This window comes from Microtus oregoni, unplaced genomic scaffold, assembly GCF_018167655.1.
Source record: "Microtus oregoni isolate MIOR12 unplaced genomic scaffold, Mior012 000043F_ref0000047, whole genome shotgun sequence".
NCBI lineage: Eukaryota > Metazoa > Chordata > Mammalia > Rodentia > Cricetidae > Microtus > Microtus oregoni.
This window is the reverse complement of record NW_024543210.1, coordinates 20,728,780-20,749,212: the sequence shown is the minus strand read 5'-3', so window position 1 is coordinate 20,749,212 and position 20,433 is coordinate 20,728,780. Positions and strand designations below refer to the sequence as shown.

At 40.4% G+C, this 20,433-nt stretch overlaps 1 protein-coding gene across 3 annotated transcripts in view; it reads right to left on the bottom strand.

Moving 5' to 3' along the window:
- The window catches only part of LOC121434350 (centrosomal protein of 128 kDa-like), a 359,842-nt gene that overhangs the window by 296,608 nt on the left and 42,801 nt on the right, over nt 1-20,433 (bottom strand). For 2 of the 3 annotated variants that reach the window (XM_041633226.1, XM_041633228.1), the window contains 3 exons: nt 19,122-19,213; nt 16,607-16,679; nt 10,627-10,743 (listed from right to left, as the gene is read on the bottom strand). In XM_041633226.1, coding sequence (XP_041489160.1) covers nt 10,627-10,743; nt 16,607-16,679; nt 19,122-19,213 — 282 coding nt within the window. The remainder of the gene's footprint in view (nt 1-10,626; nt 10,744-16,606; nt 16,680-19,121; nt 19,214-20,433) is intronic. The other variant, XM_041633227.1, reaches the window with a different exon arrangement.

The following is a 20,433-nucleotide window of genomic DNA, read 5'->3' as shown; positions in this document are numbered from 1 at the left end:
ATCACTAAATTTCAAAAAAAATTAAAATTTAAAAAAAAAACAGAGTTTAAAAACCATAGCTGGGCTGTGGTAGCTCATGCCTTTAACCCCAGCACTTGGGAGGCTGAAGGATTTCTGAGAGTTCGAAGTCAGGCTGGTCTACAGAGCAAAGGCTTTCAAAAGAAAGCATCCTAAGAGAATAGTACATCACAACATATGCTCATTTGGTGATAAGTTTAAAGTTTTGACTTTTTTTAAAAAAAAGCATTTAATGTGCAAGAATAAAACATAAAATGGAAAACTCTTTTTAATAGAAAAGTCAGAGAGCAGATGCTGAAACAATAAACAAGGTTGCTCAAAAAGAAAACTATATATATACTCATATTTCTAGCAGAGTACATGAAAAAGGGAAGGGCATATCTAATAATGCTAAGGACTATCACTGCTTTCTAGATCAATACGCTCTATAAACCAAGTATGCGACTACCAAAACAACGGCAGGAACAAATGACTTTACGTTCAAGTTCTAACATTAAAGAAATGGATCTCTCTCTTAAACAAATTAAACCGGGAGCAGTAAGGATGAAATATATGCAAACTCACTTGCTAAGATCAGTGTAACTTGCTTCTTTTCTATTTTTTAACTGAAAATACATTTTTTCATATATTTTGATTAGGCTTTCCCCTCCCCTACTCCTCCCAGGTTTTCACCAAGTTCCCTCCCACCAGCATACACACATTTTTTTCCCCTCTCTCCTTAGAAATCAAGCTAAATAATAATTTTTCAAAGTAAAATAAAATATAACAATAGAGGAAAAAGCACCAAAGAAAAAGACAAAGAAACCATATACATACAAAACACCTGTAAGTTAAAAAAAAAAAAAAAAAAAGTCCTGACAAAGCATTATGAGACAAAGAACCTCCAAAAACTAAGTTTGTGTTGGCCATCTACTGCTAGGCACAGAGCCTGACATGAAGTGTGGTTTACATACCCAGTAACACTCCATTGGACAAAACTAATTTATTTTTTTGCAAGTGGTTATCAATTGGAGATAGTTTCTAAATTAGAGTCTTAGCCCAACAAGAGGAACATGGGATGTACTCACTCATATTTGGTTCCTAGCCATAAATAACGGACATTGAGCCTATAATTCGTGATCCTAGAGAAGCTAAATAAGAAGGTGAATCCAAAGACAAACATATACGCATCCTCCTAAATATTAACCTTCATCAGGTGATGAAAGGAGACAGAAACAGAGACCCACATTGGAGCACTGGACTGAAATCTCAAGGTCCAAATCAGGAGCAGAAGGAGAGAGAACACAAGCAAGGAACTCAGGACCGCAAGGGGTGCACCCACACACTGAGACAATGGGGATGTTCTATCGGGAACCCATTAAGGCCAGCTGGCCTGGGTCGGAAAAAGCATGGGATAAAACCGAACTTGCTGAACATAGCAGACAATGAGGATTACTGAGAACTCAAGAAGAATGGCAATGGGTTTTTGATCCTATTGCACGTACTGGCTTTGGGGGAGCCTAGGCAGTTTGGATGCTCACCTTACTAGACCTGGATGGAGGTGGGTGGTCCTTGGACTTCCCACAGGTCAGGGAACCCTGATTGCTCTTCGAGCTGATGAGGGAGGGAGACTTGATCGGGGGAGGGGGAGGGAAATGGGAGGCGGTGGTGGGGAGGAGGCAGAAATCTTTAATAAATAAATTAATTAATTAAAAAAATAAAAATAAATAAATACATTAGAGTCTTAGTTAGGGTTTCTATTGCTGTGAAGAGATACCATGACTACAGCAACTCTTAACAAAGGAAAACATTAATTGGGAGGCTTACAGTTCAGAGGGTTAGTCCATTAACATCATGGTGGGACATGACATCATGCCAGCAGACCTGGTGCTGGAGAAGGAGCTGAGATTCTACATCTTGATCGAAAGGCAACAGGAAATGAACTGAGATACTCGGCATAGCTTGAGCATATATGAGTCACCAAAGTCTGCCTCCACAGTAACACACCTCCTCCAACAAAGCCTTACCCATTCCAAAGAGTCACATTTCTGAATAGTGCCATTCCCTCGGATCTTATTGGGGCAATTATATTCAAACTACCACAGTTAGGGATGGGGGCTTATGTCCACTTCCCCTCTCAGCTCTGGGACCCCATTTAGGTTACACCTGTGCAAGCCCTATGCATACTGTTATAATATCTTTGAGTTCATATGTTCATCAGTCCTGTTGTGTCTACATAGTCTCGTTTCCTTGATGTCCTCCATCCCTTCTGGCTCTTAAAATCTTTCTACATCTTCTTTTGCCGAGTTCTCTGAACCTCTAAGAGGATTTTTTGAAGAGATACCTTGTAGGACTGAGTGTTCCAAGGTCTCTACTCTCTGCACACTCTCCAGCTGTGGCCCTCTGTATTTGTTCCCATCTATTGCGGAGGAAGCTTCTCTGATGATGGCTAAGGAAGATACTGATCTATGAGTATAGTGGAATGTCATTAGGAGTAAATTTTTTGCTACATTTCTTTAGCAGAACAGTAGTATTTGGTTGTCCCTACATCAGTGGCCCATCTAGTCTCAGGTTCATGGTCCTCTGAGCAGTGTTCCATCTCATGGCATGAACCTTAAAGACCATCATATATTGGTTGGTTATTCCCAAACAAGCTTTGAACCACTATTGCAACAGCATATCTGACAGGCAGGTCACCATTGTAGATGGAAGGTTTAGTAGCTGGGTTGGTGTTTGTTTCTCTTTAGAATTCAGAGTACATCCCAGTATTAGGAACACTAGTTAGTAGGGGTGGAAGGCTCTACCTAATATCTAGGTAAGCACCAGCTCAACTTCTCAGAGTACAATACAGGAGTGTCTTCAGCAACAGGGCCTTACCATCAGTTTGTAGACAGCAATCCCCTGGGTTGTTTGAGGGTTTCTATGAGGCCCCTCAGCCAACAACTCATTGATGTTACGCATCCTCAGCTATGGATATTTCATTTGGTGATGAGAGATGTCTAGTTGGGGCTCTATCTCTCCAAATCTTTATTAATGATTTCATTTAGATTTCTTTCATATATGTATATATTTTAAGAAGCTTCTACTATATTAGTTTTCCATGCAACCCCTCAAATGGTCCTTAGTTTTAGCTGGTCTGTTCCCTCTTCACTCCCCTCCCCATTTGATCCTCTGTTCCAGGCCCATCACCCACAACCCCACCCTCGTTCATTCATAACTCTTCTATTTCCTCTTCCTTAGGCAATCCAAACCTCCCTTAGTCACTTGCTATCTGCCTAACCTCTGGGAATATACATATAGTAGCCTGTTATCGAAGATATTACACCCATATATAAGGAAACACCGGGTTCCCTCACTCAGGATGATTTGTTTTTCTAGCTCCATCTACTTACCTGAGTAATATTCCATTGTGTAAAGGCACAACATTTTCTTTACCCATTCGTTCACTGACAGACATCCAGTCTATTTTAAATTTCTGGCTATTCTGAATAGAACAGCCATGAACAAGGCTGAGCAAGTGTCTCTGTAGCAGAAGGAAACATCCTTCCAGTATATGTGCAAGAGTGATAGAGCTAGATCTTGAAGTAAATCTATCCCCAACTTCCTGAGGAACTACCGCTGATATACATAGTGATTGTACAAGTTTACACTAGCACCAGTAATGATGAGTGTTCCCCTTTGGCCACATCCTGGCCAGCATGTGATGGCATTTGTTTTATTGATCTTGGCCAGTCTGACGGTGTAAGAGGAAATATCAAGGTAATTTGATTCCCATTTCCTGCTGACTAACAGTACTGAACATTTCTTTAAGTATTTCTCAGTTTTCTCTTTTGAGAATTCTCTGTTTAGAGCTATGCCCCATTTTTAACTGGATTGTTTGCTTTTTTGATGTCCATTTTTTAAGTTCTTTATATATTTCAAATATTAGCCCACTATATGGTGTATAGTTGGTAAAAAAAATCTTTTTCCATTCTGTAGCCTGTTGCTTTGTCTGAATCATGCTATCATTGCTATGCAGAAGTTTTTCAGTCTAGTGAGGTCCCAATTATTGATTGTTGATCTTAGTGAGTATGCTAACAAGTGTTCTGTTCAGAAAGCTTTTTCCTGTGCCAATGAGTTCAAGTCTATGTCCCACTTTCTCTTCTATCAGGTTCAGTGGCCTAGCCTTCTGTTGAGGTCCTTGATCAATCAGAAGTTGAGTTCTGTGCAGGGTGGCAAGTATGGAGATAACCTTGCATCTTAAAATCAGGGAAGGTAGCACAAAGAAAATGCTATGAACTGATCACAGCAATAAATGTAAATGTAAAAATGCTATAAAAACCAGATGATGTGGGAGTGTCATATATCAATCTGTTGATTTCATTGGTTAATTAATAAAGAAACTGTGTGGCCTGATAGGTTAGAACATAGGTGGGTGGAATAAACAGAACAGAATGCTGGGAGGAAGAGAAAGTGAGGCAGGTGCCATGCCTCTCCAGGGCAGACGTGATAAAGCTCTGACCCAGGATGGACGCAGGCTAGAATCTTCCTGGTAAGCGCACCTCGTGGTGCTACACACATTAATAGAAATGGGCCAAGCAGTGTTTATATGAATACAGTCTGTGTGTTGTTATTTCGGGGCATAAGCTAGCCAGGCGGCCGGGAGCAGCCAGCCGCAGTTCCTTCTACAACCAGAAAATTAATTCAGCAGTGTGTAAATACAACATATGATTAACAAAGTTCTCAGCTATTTAAGTCAAGCTCAACAACTACTGATCACCAGCAATACTAAAAACAATCAAATGAAAATGTCATAAAATAAAACAAAGTGGCGGGCGTTCTACATCTGTCATGACTAATTATGATTTTAAATGAAAATAAGAAATCAAAAGACACAAGAATTCTCATGTCAAATAAAGAACAAAGAGAAATGTTTATGTGATGAGCGGCTGTTTCAAACCTAGGAGCAGATACCAGACAAGGACACACTTCTGAAACACATCAAGAAGAATAAGGTCACAACCCACGCTGACTGTGATTCTATTCCACGTTGCCCCTTAGGTTCTACTCACAGAAGGAGACCAACTTGGGAGTTGGGGGGAGGGGGGAAATAAAAGGATAATTAAAAACCAGTCCATCATGCCTTTAAGGCTGCTGAATATATAAGTCACTTACAAACCAGCTACTCATCTGTAAACTTTACATAACCAGTTAGATATAATGAAAGGAAGCATCTCATTCCCACCAAGAAAAAAAAACCCTAGGGAATCAAGGAGTAATTTTAAGGTGCATAGGAAACTCAAATTAACAATTTTTGCAAAATATTGTTGAAAAACATAATAAAAAACCTTCCATTCAAATTAGTGTATATATTTAATATAATTATGATCAAAATGCCAAAGGGTTTTTCATAGAACATAATGAAGGATCTTCATTTTCATTTTTTATAATGTCATAATAAGAGCAATGATGATTAAGACAGAATGATACTGGAATAGCAATAGGCAAACAGATCAATTGTGAGACAGAAAGGGGAAAACTGATACATAATAGGCATGGTGTTCGATTAGTGCAGAAAAAACAAGTGCTCAAACAATACGCCTAGGCAGCTAAGAGTCACAGAAAAATAACACAAGTTCTTTCTCCAGTTTATAAAAAAAACTTTCAGGAAACTCAAGTAGTCCAATAATTACACATAAGTAAAATAAACAAGAGCTCTACAAAAGCACCAATGCACAGCCAACAAATGTGCAAAAACCTGTGCGGACTCACTAGTGAGGAAAGAGTGGTGACAGAACGGACTCAACACTTGACAGTCAGGCCTCCTGCATCCCCAAGCTGAACTGCTCTTCCCAAGGTTTCGCCTCACTGGATGTAGCACAAATTCTAATTGGTCTAATAATAAAAACCCAGAGTCAGATATAGGAGTTAATGCTGAAGATCAGAGAAGCAAGAGGCCAGACACTAGAGTTCATACCTCTACCGATGATCAGACCAAAGGGGCCATCTGGTCTCTGTGAATCCTCAGACTCGTCTGACTCCTCCCTCCATACGTTCCTCTCTCTGCCCAGTCATATCACTCCTGTCTCCACCTCCCTAGTGCTGGGTTAAAGGTGTGAGCCACTGCTGCTTAGCTCTGTTTCTCTTTTAGACTGATTCAATCTTGTGTTGCCCAGAGTGGCCCTGAACTCACAGAGATCCATCTGCCTCTATCTCCCACATGCTGGGATTAAAGTGTGTGCCACCACTGCCTGGCCTCTGTCTGGTACATTAGGCCTGCTCCTTGGAGCTCCAGTGGAAAATGACTTTCAACCTCCAACCCCCAAGATGTTTTAGTGAGTTCTCCTAATTTCTAGTGGCTTAGCTCTGCACTCTGATCTTCAGGCAAGCTTTGTTAGATCACAAACAAAATATCACTACATTTTCCAGTTTGCTTGCTCTGTTTCCTGTCTGCAGTAGAAGCTCTCTCTCAGCGTCCTGTTCAGGCAATGCTGCCACGCCTTCTCTGCCATCATGGACTCTCCCTCTGAAACCGTACGCCCAAATAAACTCTTTCTTCCACTAGTCGTTTTGGGTCATAGTACTTTAAGCACACCAACAAAAGTAGCTCATATAACATTATCCAAAATTTAAAAGGATACACAGAGAGATGACCTCACAAACTATAACCAACAAGCCATCCCAGTGGGACTTCCCTGGCTGTTCTGATGCAGGAACCCAAAGCCTCTGAAACGCCTTACTCCTGCAAGAAAGCCTGCCATCCCCGTGCTGCAACAGGGGTGACTATGTTCAAACAGGAAATGAAATCCCGGAGCTTATGGCAACAGAAAGAAGGTAAATAATTCCATAAGAAGGAGATTGACTTGGCTTCCACCAATTTCCAGTGGCTAAGACTGCTTTTCATTACATGCAGAGAGGCAAAAGTCCCTGGACTTCATCTATCCTTCAGAAGTATCTGGGGTACATTAGGCCTGCTCCTTGGAGCTCCAGTTGAAAATGACTTTCAACCTCCAACCCCCAGGATGTTTTTAATGAGTTCTCCTAATTTCTTAGCAACTTTTAAGAGTTATAATTTTTCACTCTTTAAAATATACATTTTTAAAAGGTAAAAGAGTGTAATGACTCAAAAGTCCCGGTGCTCTTACCCACCAAAGTCAGACACAAACACACCAGCGACTATTACCATTTAGTACAGGAATTTCCATAAATATGAGAAAGAAAGCAAAGCCTCCTCCTTAAACATGACCTTTCCAGAGCACCCTAAGCGATTTAACTTGGAAACAGGAAAAAGCCCAAATTAATCTTTTCCAGTTTCCAATGCTGTTTATAAGCCACAAGCACCTTATAAAAACGTATAGGTCACTGCTTACATTAAAGTGACAAAATACGAAATTAAAGTTTTCTTATCAAGTGATCCCCTATTGTACTGTCAGAGATGCAATCCACACCACAACCAGCTCCAGCTCTGAGCCAATAGATAATCACAACGCACATACTCGGGCTTTGGCTTCCCGAGAACTGGGGTGGGAAGCAATCTTCCTCTCCCTTCTTTGTAATTCTGTGCATTCTGCAAAGAAAGGAAAATAAGTGTGGAAATTTTCTCTAATTTCCTCCTGCAAAAAAGAACAATTGTCACTTCAGTACTATTCTTATGCTCACCAGATGCAATTCGCTTTCAGAACAAATGTATAAAAATCAAGATTAAATAAGGGAGGGTGCTACCCGCATGCTCCATCTAATTATTCAACAAAGCATCCTCTAAGCGATTACCAGGTACAGGGGCATGCCTGCTTTGGAGAAATGGAGAAAAAAAACGCAATTTTTTATAAGCAAGGGAAATGTTTCCTTTCAGCTTACACTACACTTTCTGGGTAGAATCTTTTTTCCTAGTTTGAATCAACAGCGCCTACTAATATTTGAAAAATGTTGCCAGTTGATCAAGGTCAAAAATTGTAACCACATATATTTTTGAAATTTTTAGGGAAAAGCATTTTAAATGAGATAAAAATCCTGATTTGTTTTGATTCTTTGCTTTTCTTGATTTTGTCATTTTTATACTTTGTAGATATATTAAATACTGAAAAGGAATTTCAATAAAATAATCTTCAATGACAGGGAATAAATATAATCCAAGTAACAAAATGAGACTCTCCACTAAGATGGACAGAAGGACAGACAGGGAAAGAGTGAGGGCGGCAGAAAAGTATGGCAGGTACAGAAGATCCCGGCCACAGGGTCCCACGCACACAGCCATCAATGGCAGAGCTACTGCTCTGGATCACTATTTGACACCACCTACAGTAAGAACTGTTACACAGAAAACCAATAATACCTCCCCAATTAATGGGTAAAATATGATTTTTTTTCAAATCTCCTCATAACAATGAGAAATGAGGAATAGCAGTGATGTGGTGGAGCAGCCGGGCAGGCAACCTGAGTCAAGTGCGCAGCTGTCACTAGCACGTGACTTCTCATGTGATGTTCTGAAAAGCACCCAGTACAACGGTTCCCTGCCAAGAATTCAAAAACCCCAAAAGCAAAAGCAAAAATGGTGCTGCAGGAATCAACCAACACTATGCGGCCTGGGTTTCCACCCTGGACCCAGGAAGAGCATGATTAGCCAACGTGCATGAGATCTGCTGTTCGGTCATAGCACTCTATGGTGTTAAACCCATCGCTGCAATCACTGTCCTGGGATTACAGAAGAAAGCACATGAGATAAATAATACAGATATTTACAGTAAGGATGGAGCACAGTCAGGAGGAACAAAAGTTGTTGGTAAGCCCAAACATGGGAGAACTGGAAGAAGGGCCGCCTGCTGAAGGGGAGCACAGGCTCAAGATGGACAATCAGAAACCAGCTACGTCCAACTAAAACTAAGTTTTCAAATCATAGCCAGGAATAATTAACCAACTCCTAGAATCAGAAAGAAAGCTACGTGAACACACACTGACACTCTAGGCTCTAGGCTGGCTTCAGGGGCTCGGCGGCAGGCTTTTACAGAGCACCCCACGTGGAATGCAGTGCAAATAGCTGCTACCCACCAATGGTAGTGACTCTTTCTGACCGGGACTGACCTTACAAAATTTGTATGTGTACCCTTGAGTACAGGTGATTTGAATTGCCAATCCTACCTGAGCCATACACACAGTGGACATTTGTTTTGTTCTGTGTGGTTTATACCCTGCTGTTTTGGCTGTACCTGTGAATGGTGACTTAGAAGCCAGGAATGAATCAGGCCCTGAATCTTTAGTTGCCATATTAGAGCATCTAACCCTGTCTCTAGAAAGATATTGTTTCCCATTTCACTTCAAACTGTGCTTGCAGCGTGCCTTGGGCCCAACAATATAAACTAATTATAACAGCCCTTTAATGTAAATATATTTACATTTGTCCTGCCTGGGTTTTGTCAATCTGACACAGGTTAAGAGTTACTGGGGAAGGAGGACTCTCAATTGGAAAAATGCCTCCATAAGGTTTGCCTGTAGGCAAGCCTGTAGTGCATTTTCTTGACTGATGATATAAAAGGGTTCAGCTTATTGTGGGCAGAGCCAGTCCTGGGCTTGTGGTCCTAGGTGCTAAGAGAAGGCAGGCTAAGTAAACCATGAGGAAAAAGACAGTAAAGCACCCTGTTCCTCTCTATGAAGCCTGGCTCGAGGCTCCTGCTCTGACGTCCCTCAGTGATGGAGTATGACGTGGAACTGCGAGCTGGAATAAACACTCTGCTCCCCGTGTGCATATGGTCATGTGTTTCATCACAGCCACAGAGGCCTTAAGCCGACATTACACTTGCAGCCTTGTCAAAACCACTTCAGAATAAAATACTGTACACTTTGGCTACATTAGGTAAGATGATAAAGTCAGGCTGGTAAAACATGAATTAAACAAAACCCTTTGTTCTATGTTTTAACATTAGAAACCTAAGTTTCAATAGAAGAAGAATGAACACGTAAAGAGGAACTAACCTCTGCTTCTGAACTAAGTCATAGATAAGCAAATTTCTATAAAATGCGGACTGCCGTATAGTAAGCAGGACATTTTCTGTCACACAGCTCAAATCTGGACTGTGTCACAAGGATGGTATTTGAATGAGCAGGAATGGTTGGGACCCAATAAAATTTTATTTACAAAATGAGCCACACTGTGTCTTTCCCTGGTGTCTGGTCCCCACCCACAAAACAATCAGTGCAATTACACTTCCGGCTCACACTGCTGAGCTGATTCCAGACGATGGGAAGTGCCTCACCAGCTTTAACTCATTTATCTTCTCCCCTGTGCAATTAGGCAGAGAGTATTATTCCTGTTCTCTGTGGAGGAAACTGGAACCAAAATATGTTCAAAGACAAAAACTTTTCAAAACAAACTACAGAATGCCTCATTCTACATTCTGAACTATAAGTAGATGCTATACTTCTCTATCAGGATAAATCACATGACAGCCATGTGCCATCCTAGATCTACAGATGACAGGCATGTGACTACTTCTTGTCTGCCCAACCCCACCTCCCAAGTGAAGGGATTCAGGTGAACAACACCACACCTAGCTTATGTGGTGTTCTGCCAACTAAGCTGCATCCCACCCAGAACTATAAGCATTTTAGCAATGACTGATTAACAATGCAATTCTCGAAGAAGTACTTCTCACAAACCTCCTGAAGCTTCAAGGACACGAGTCCCAACTGGTCCTGGCGTCGCTCCACCAGCTCTCGTTCTGTGCGCATCTCTCTCTCTATTTCCTGAAGCCGCCGCTCCACTCGATCTGAAACCTCAACATGAACAGAGAGACTGTGGCATTAGGGAGCAAGCACGAGATGAAGCTGATAACCATGATGTCCCAGGAGACTAAAGCATTGGCTTGTTTATGGAACCCTTCCTAATGACACCATGTAGGACACCTGGCCAAAAGGTTAATTCAAAGTTAAAAAACAAGCCAATCATCAGTTTTCAAAATATCCAAACCTAGATCCATCAGTAGTACTCCGAGACCCCACCAAGAGGGCTCAAAATTTTCAAACTACCACACAGCGATTGCTGGGCATTCAAACACACGAACTAGAAAAGAGCGCCCTCTGGTGATGCAAAGTGAAAACTACTAGGCCAACAATTGTCTTTATTATCCAATTCAACCTTCCTATCACTTTCATTCTTTTTATCTTTTTTATCCATGAGTGTGATAGTCTGGAAGACCCTGCTGTGAGTGTGCAATATATCATCCAAAGTGCTTTGCATGAGCTTGCCAAGGATTTCAACTGTGACTTACTAAAAATAAAAAGTTGAAAAGATCAAACACTAAAGGCAAACTGGAAAATGTTTAATTGGGACTAAAAAACAAACATGAAAGAATTCTTCTTTATGACACAAAATCTTCCCTAGTAAAATGTTGTGATAATTCAAAAAGATTTTCTATACATCAGTATATATCTCCATAAAGTAATTTATACTGGCAACGTGTACATCTGGGGAACAGAGACATTTACTATTCATTGAAAAAAATAAATAAAGTCCAATTATTAAAAACATTTTGATGCTTGTTCTGTGTTCATGAAAAGTCAAGACGGATCTGCTCATGCGGCTAGAGAGATGAGTCAGAAGTTAAGATGCTCGCCATACAACAGTGAGAACCTGAGCTCACATCCCAAAACACACATGATAAAGCAGAGTGCCAGGCACGTGTGATCCTAGATCTACAGTCTGACAGGCATATGCGATCCTAGATCTCTTACAGCAAGATGAGGTGTGGACAGAAAATCCCCAGAAGCTCCTGGGTCACCCAACCTGGCAAACACAGCACTAAATGTTCTGCCCACGTTACTGATTCCCAAATGAATTCACGGAGCCCAGTTTCTGATGTAAAGGACATGAGGGTCTTTATAAACCCAAGTTGGGACCTCTCCTTTCCAGCACCCCAGCATGGTGGGTGAGGAAAGTGTGGCAACAAGCCTGGGGAGGGGGGAACTTTTAAAGAGGAAACATCGTATCAGGAGAGTCCGTGTCCTGCCGTCTTGGGATTGGGTAAGGAGGGCATAGGGTAAGGTAATATTTGGAAGCATTGGTCAGTTTGGGGGCGCAAAAAAACCAACAAAGGACCATCAATAACTGACAAGGTATCTTCAAGGACAGGATGCTCTCAGCAACATCTGGACATCATTAAAGCTTGTGGCCCTGCTCCTTAACTGATGATTTCTTAGGGTATCGGCTTAAATTCTACTATTGCAGCACACTTCTGGAGCTGATAAGCGCCAGCTCATCATATGGCTTAAGATGAAGCCCCTTCTTTACAACAGAGTTTATAAAGTCAGATCCACACATAAGCAAGAAACCCTACCTCAAACAAGGCAGAAAGTAACAATCAACACCTCAAGTTGTCCTCAGACCTCCAACATCAGTGTTTGTCAACCTGTGGGTCATGACTCAAATGACCCTTTCACAGGATTTGCCTAAGACCATTGGAAAACATAGGTATTTACACTATGATTCATAATAGTAGCGAAATTACAGTTATGAAGTAGCAATGAAAACAAATTTTATGGTTTGGGGGTCACCAAAATATGAAGTATATTGAAGGCTTGCAACATGAGAAAGGTTGAGAGCCACTGCCTTATATGCACACTTTAGTGTACTCTCTGTCTGTCTCTGTCTCTCTGTCTGTCTCTCTGTCTGTCTCTCTGTCTGTCTCTCTGTCTGTCTCTCTGTCTGTCTCTCTCTCTCTCTCTCTCACACACACACACACACACACACACACACATATCATTTTAAAAATGAATGAGGGACCTTGCTGGACTGGTCATAATGCTCTCAACTGAACCATGGGACAGTTGCACAGCTCAGTAAATTTACAACAAAGTACTAAATTACACATTAGAGTACATTAATTTGGTGATAAATTATAGATCAGTAAACCTGTCATCTAAAAGGACATATAAAGCAAGGTTTGGTGGTGCATATCTATAACTCCAGTGCTTGGGGAATAAAGGTAGGGGAGTCATGAGTTCAAGGACAATCCTGGCTACATAGGGAGTCTGAGGCCAGCACGAGCCTCAAAAGTCTAAAAGAGAAGGGAATGGTTTGAACTTGACACAACCTTATGTCATCTGAGAGGAAAGCTTCTATTGAGGGATTTCCTAGGTCAGATTGGCCTGTAGGGTATTGTATTGGTTATTAATTGATGCAAGAGGGCCCGGCCCACTGTGCACAGCATCATTCCCTGGGTAGATAGTCCTGAGCTGCACAGAAAAGCCAGCTAAAGGGAGTCTGGGAGATTCCTCAAGGTTCTGCTTCCCAGTCTGACTTCCCTCAGCGATGACTACGGCCTGGAAGTGGAAGCCAAACAAATGCTTTCCTTCCCGCGATTGCTTCAGCCACTGTGTCCATCACTGCAGCGGAAGGAAACTAGAATGCCATTTAAAGAAATATTTGTTATTTGTCCCATAGCTGTGGTCTACACAACACCCATGGTGGCCTGCATGCAGCATAGACTAAAGTCTTGGAATTCCACTAACAGCCACCATCACAACGAGCCGCATCTACTTTTGGTTTTAATAGGGATCCAACTATAGAAAAACTAAAGTAAGTTGAAATTTTTCTCCATAAATAACCAAAATGCATACTCCAATCACACTTGACAAGGTGAAATATAGGCAACTAATAAAATGAAATTTCTCCTATGAGGGCTATGCAACTTGGATTAGCACAATTAACTATTAACAGAAAAAATCACCATAATTCATGCTATCAGTAATAATATTCCTTTCCAATGCAGTTTGAATCAAACAACAACAACAAAATTATGATTCACAAAGAATGAACAAGTCATATTTTGGCATGTTTGACAATAACCAATACTTTTTGTCTCTCAAAGAAAAATGGGTTCCATAAACCTCCAAGATATATTTCATTCACTGAGAAAAATACGCAATAAACAATTGCAGCCTCAGAATAATGCACACTAAATGTGATTAACAATGAGCACCAACAGAAAGTGAAGCTGGTGGGAGTTGGAGGCTGTCATTTATCTTCTCTTATACATGTGTTCAATATTTAAATTCCCCACGGTGACCTGTAACTCTATTTAAACTTAGCTCTAGAGGGGAGAACAGCTGCGGATTCCATGGCGTTTAACGCTTGCACAACAAAACTGCATCTTCTCTGACAGCATGCTATCCAGAATTCACAGATACCGCACAATATGTCAGCCAGTCCAAACTGTAAATGTTGACATCAGCTGGAATAAGTGAGTCACAAAATCTAAATTAAGCTTTGCACAAACATCACGTGGCCTTCAGAAGGCCGGGTAAAATTCAACAATATTGTTTTAAGCTTTGATTAAGATTGCTGGTTTTAATTGGGGCTGCTGGGGATGTGAAGGGACAATAAGGAACTTTCTAAGGATACTACAAATATGCTATGTCCAGATCTGGGTAGGTTAGCTGTGGTAATCCATCAAACCACACAATGGCACGTGGGCCTTTCTAACTTAATACAATTTTTTAAAAACCTTAAAGAACATGGCAACACTTCAGAAGTCCTACCAAGTGAAAGGTTCCATTCTAGAATTTATAAAAAGAACTGGATCATCATTTCCTAAGCTGAAGAGGGTGTTAAAGCCTCATTATAAATGTCTACATTCAGCTCACACTTAACTAGTGTGTCAATAATACGACTTAGACCTTCTTGCTATTCAGTTAACTACAAAGTCAGTATGTTCAAACCAGAAAGAAAGTTCTTTTTAAAAGATTTCATTCATTATTACTATTATCACTGTTATTGATGGGAGGCATGCCCTAGTACACCTGTGGCGGTCAGAAGACAGCATTCCAGAGCTGGTTCTCTCTGTCTACGATGGTTCTGGGGATGGAACTCAAGCTTGCATGGCAAGGGTTTGTACCCACTGAGCCATCTCGCCAGTCCCAAAAATGGCAGATGATTGAAGTACTTGATATTTGAAACATTTTTAAATGATACAGTCCAAACTGGTGATGACACACTGGTGACGACACTGCTACACCTGGATTTCTCTAGGACTTGATGAGAAAATGCAAGCATGCAGATCCTGCTCACACACCCATCCCCAGTCTGAATGGCAAGCGTCTCCTTACTTCCACACAAGACAAATATTAAGTCTTCCATTTCCTATGGCTCTTCCCAAAGAAATGAATAGCACGGAGGAACGGTGAGTGATATAGTGAAATTCTCCTGTTTTTGAAATGGGCACACTTCACGAGAGCAGCCACTGAGTCACCTCTTCGAAGATAGAGGACATCCATCTCTTGACACACGCAGCTACTACATTCAGACCCCAAGAACTCAGCCTACCTAAAAGGAACTATAAACACAGTCCACTGAAGAAATACAGTCTGCTTAAACTAAAAAGCTAAATTTGAAAATAATATTCAAGGAGAAAAAAAAAATCTGTTGACTTATCTTGGAAAAACAAAATGTGGGAAGTGAAAAAATTGCTCCTGGAGTTGACAAGTTTATTAATACTTTAGTGAAATTTTCTTTTATTTTTTTTAAAAAAAAGAACGAAAGAAAGAAAAGAAAAAGTAGAAAGAAAAATAGAAAACCAAAATAAGAGTAAAATAATTATTTGTTTTGTCTGATGTTTTGAAAGTGGATCTCGATATGTAGCCCAGGCTGAACTAGATTCAAGTATAAAGATTTGATAAAAATAAATACATGAACAATAAAACTTGGTCACTAGGAAATTTAAAAATCTCACCATATTCAATAAATTATCATTCCGTTTCTTGTCACTGTTAGCAAAGACCTGAGAGAGCAGTTTAAGGTAGGAGAATTTTCATTTTCAGAAGATTCGGTAGAGCATGGAATGGGTGGCAGGGAACAGCTTACATCATGACAGTCGAGACAGAGACGGGAGGACGCCACAACTTGCCTGGTTCTCTCCCCTTTTATTTTTGCCTGGGCCCCAGGCTATTATGTGGTGTCTCCCACACTCAGGGAAGAGCTCTCCCTTCAGTTAATCCTCCCTGGAACAGCCCTCAGAAGCTCAGCAGTGTGTACCTCACCAATCTTCAGAAGCTTCTAAATTCAGTCACATCGTCACAGAGAGCAAGGGTGTCCCACCAGGACTACAAAGTCATGGAGACAGTCACTTAACAGCAAATGCTGCACACAACTTAATAAAAACTGTAAGAGGAACCACTGATCATAACTTTAAAATATAATTCAAATATTCATTAAAAAAATCTACAATTTCAAAATTTATAAATTAATTCTACATGTTATCTATTATTATTATGAGATTTCAAACTTAAATTCATTAAATACATGAACATTTCACAATGAGCACATGAATATATGTTTTGACAAAATGGCATATTATACCCAAAAAGTTATTCTGCTAAGTGTCACTAGAGTAAGACCAGTCTGGTCACCACCCTCCTATGTATCTAGAAGTGGAACTAAACTTTGGTTCAGGTATTTGGTTTTGCATTTTAAATTTTTGTTTGTTTGTTTGTTTGAGGAGAACAACAGTGTCTTGCTATGCATTCATACAGTCTAGGACCAGCTACACCATTCAAGCTGGCTTCAAACTAAGAGCTGGAATTGCAGGCATGCAGCACCCCTCACAGCTTACGTAATAAAACTGTATAAAGAAAGACTTCTCACCACATCTTGTTTCTGGGCTTCATTAAGCTTTTCGGTCAATTCTTCCAAAGCCCTTTTTGTTTCAGCATCCGACCTAAGCAAGAAAGTAAAAGGTTTCCAGGTCATTAATTTGTTTAAAGGTATAATGGTTTTTGTGGATGTCATCATTGTTTTGAGCTGGGAACCAAAACTAGGGTTTGGTACTTCTTAGGTAAGTGATTTGCCCCTCAGCCGAAGCCCACCCCTCACAGTAATTGTTATTCCACAATTCTCAACTGAATTCTCCTCAAGGGCCTGTTAAAACACGCCACAGAGACCCTGTCAAGAAATCTCGGAACCACTAAGTCAGGGATGGAGCACAAGAATGTACATTTCTGCAAATGCTACACAATGCTGAAGCTGTGGACCTGGGGCCCCAACTTTGAGCCCCACCACCACACTGAGCTGCCCCAGCAACCCTCACTTTCAAGTTTGGAAGAAACGAAGATAGAGTTCTAAAATGACAGAGGGAAAATAAAACTCCTCATCTCATAACCTGTTTGAGGAACACAAACTCCATCCTTATTACTGCATTGAACCAGGGGCAGCAGCGCTCATGCAGTCCAGAAAAGACTTGCAAGAACAGGACTGCCGCCCATCTCTACTCCCGACTAGCATCCAAACGCCTTCTCCACTCAGAATCCTCTGGCTTGTTACCCTCATCATTTTCAGTCAAATATTTCCAGCGACTCCTTATTTTGAAGTGCCTTGTTCACTACCTCCTCAGCAATACTGGACTATTTACTGCTATTGTGAGCTCGTCTGCCACTTACCTGTGGGCTTTTACAACGTGCATGCTGCACAAGGCAGCCTTCACTCTTAACAGCCGAGGCTCTTGGGACTCGCCTTCTATCCTGCACATTTCAATCAGCTTCACAATTGGGGCTTTTCCCCCTTAATTCTCATCATCATTTGGGGGTATTCATCGTGTCCATTGATAGCCTCCTTTCTGCATGAATCATCCATATACACATAATCTAGTCCCTTCCCCTTGGCAACATTCTTCTCAAAGGCCATTTACTTTCTGACTCTAACACGGCTGAATCTGCAGGCCTGATGTGTGGCTGTCATTTTTGGGTTATTGTCACTGAATTCTCAGGATACTTTTACTATTTCCCCTTCTGCTTCATGATTTTTTAACTTTATAATTACTTATTGCTGGTATACAGGAAAGCAACTGTCTCTGTAACATTAACCCAGCACAACCAAAGTAGCTGTGATAACTTGTTAATCTGAGAAGGCACCTTTTGACTGCTATATTTCACAGTACCCACTACTTCTAATTTGTAACTTCCTCTTAGTTATAATACTATTGTCTTTATGTAATTTATATCTACATAATTTCTCAGAAAGAAGTACCTTAAAAGCTAAGATTTCTGAGCTGTGAATCTCTGAAAATGTGTTCTTTTTAACTCACTCTTGATTTGGAGATTCCCATTCTCTCCCAGGTTTTCCAGTTCTCATCTGACCTTCAAGCCAGGTCCAAAGCAAGGCTAAGACGTCTACACATCTGACCTCTTTGGTACTCAGCTCTGTCCATGATGTTCTCCATAGTTCTCTTTATGTCCTCCACTACCACAGCACTTTTACAAGCCAAGCACTCGTGAACTCATGTGTCTCACACAGACTTCTTTTCCTTTTAGCCTAAAAACTGACTACATTTCCTCTTGACTGTCTCACAGGCATATCAAACCTAACATATCCAAGAAAGCTCCTTGATTTCTACCCCTCAGCTCCCTCAACCAACCTTTCTTACATCATAAAGGGAAATTGCTATTTACTAGTTTCTCAAGTTTTCCATATGGTACCAAAGTTAAAGCTCACTCCTCTGTGCTTTCATAACTCAATATATTTTTGAAAAGTCAAAAAAAAAACAAAAAATTAAGCCAGATATGATGGTGCACACCTTTAACTCCAGCACTTGGAAGGCAGAGGCAGGTGGGTCTCTGTGAGTTCAAGGCCAGCTTGGTATATATAGTGAATTCCAGGATAGACAGAGCTACATAGTGAGACCCCGTCTCAAAAAACAAAAAGGAAAGAAAATAATTAAATGAGACTACCAACATTTCTGAATCAAATTATTTCCTATCCAGTATGCTTAGAAACATGAATATAATTAGTGGTACAGGCAGAATATTCAATTTTACTCCTCCACAATTCAATGTCATCTCATTTCACAAATAAATAAGCAGGTAAATAGGTGCATACGCACACACAAATAAATATAAGTCTTTTTTTAAAAAAATAAGCCATTGGCCCCTAAGAATACCCAAGTGTGACCATTTGCACACACCTGCACGCACACACACACACACACATACATCTGCACATACAGGAACACACATGTACACATGCATAAAAACATTTTTAAAAATCTTAAAATACATAAAAGCACATCATTTCCTTAATCTATGTAAACATGTCAATTATTTTGTCAAGAAATGAATTTATTCCTTTGTAATTCACCCCTCCCAGGAAAACCCTGTCCCCGTCTTACCGGCTTCTTCTAGAAAGCTCTCTGTTGAAATCATCACCAAGCCGAACTTGTTCACTGCTGAGGTCTCGGAGAGACTGGTGAAAAGCATGAAGCTACAAAAGCAAAGCACAGTCAGTCTTGGGTTCTACTCTTAAAAAACAAACAAAGTAGGAACTCCCTTCCACAGAAAGATCCAAATTCTATATGTTTATCAATAATCAATAAATATGTGTCATTAAAGACACATGTCTTTCACAAGTAACAGTGGCCATCACACTCTCCCCAGCAGAAGAGCTTCACTCCTTGTGTGTGACCTGGAAATGTCACGTATTCCAGAACTGCAAGCTCTGTAATCGATGTCAACCCTGCCACTGGAGTGCAGCTTACCAAAAGCAAATGAACATGCTATATTACAATAAATCTTCACCACATCAGACCACATGCCTAGGTGACCAACACACATGCCAAGACACTCTTGCCAACACATGAACATCCATGTACAAAAAGCATGGAGCCACATTTTTCTTAACAAAAATGATAAATTCAACCCCAAGAGCAGATCACAGTATTTCATGTTTCCTTTGGAAAGATCACACAGCACTGCAAATGCCATCCAAACCACTGCACATCAGTCAGGCTAGATAGCAAAACATAACAATGTACAGTAATATTCAATTTATGCACAGTTTACAGGCAGGCAACAAGCAATAAAACATAGCCAGGGTTTCTTTTTAAAACAAAAAAATAATGAAAGTAAGTTGGGATAGAAATAGAGAGATGGCTCACAGCTAAAATCACTGGATGCTGCTCCATAGGACATGGGTTCTATTTCAAACAACCATCTGCAATTCCAGTTGCAAGGGATCAAACATCTTCTTTTGACTTCTGTAGGTACCAAGCATACATGTGTTGCACAGACATACATGCAGACAAAACACCCACACACATAAAACTTTTTTATTTATTTTTTTATTGTTTCTAACATCAGGACAGGCTATACCCATTTCTTAAAGGAGCCTACTTAGTAGTGTAGAACAGTCTGTCTTGTCCTGAGTAGTGAATACATGGCATACAATCTATAATACATAAATATATATATACTTTATATAAATATGTATCCTAGAGTTTATAGTACAATAATTTTAAGATACAGAGATTTATAGAAACAAGAAATACTCATTTCAATAAATGCTCTTTGAACAACTAATCAGTGCCGACTCCCTGCTTGGAAATAAGCATATGACAACAGAACGCTGGAGAAAACCACGTAAACAAAGCACAGACTTCCACTGGGGCACTAAGAACACACACAGTAAGAAGAGTTAAAGCGCAT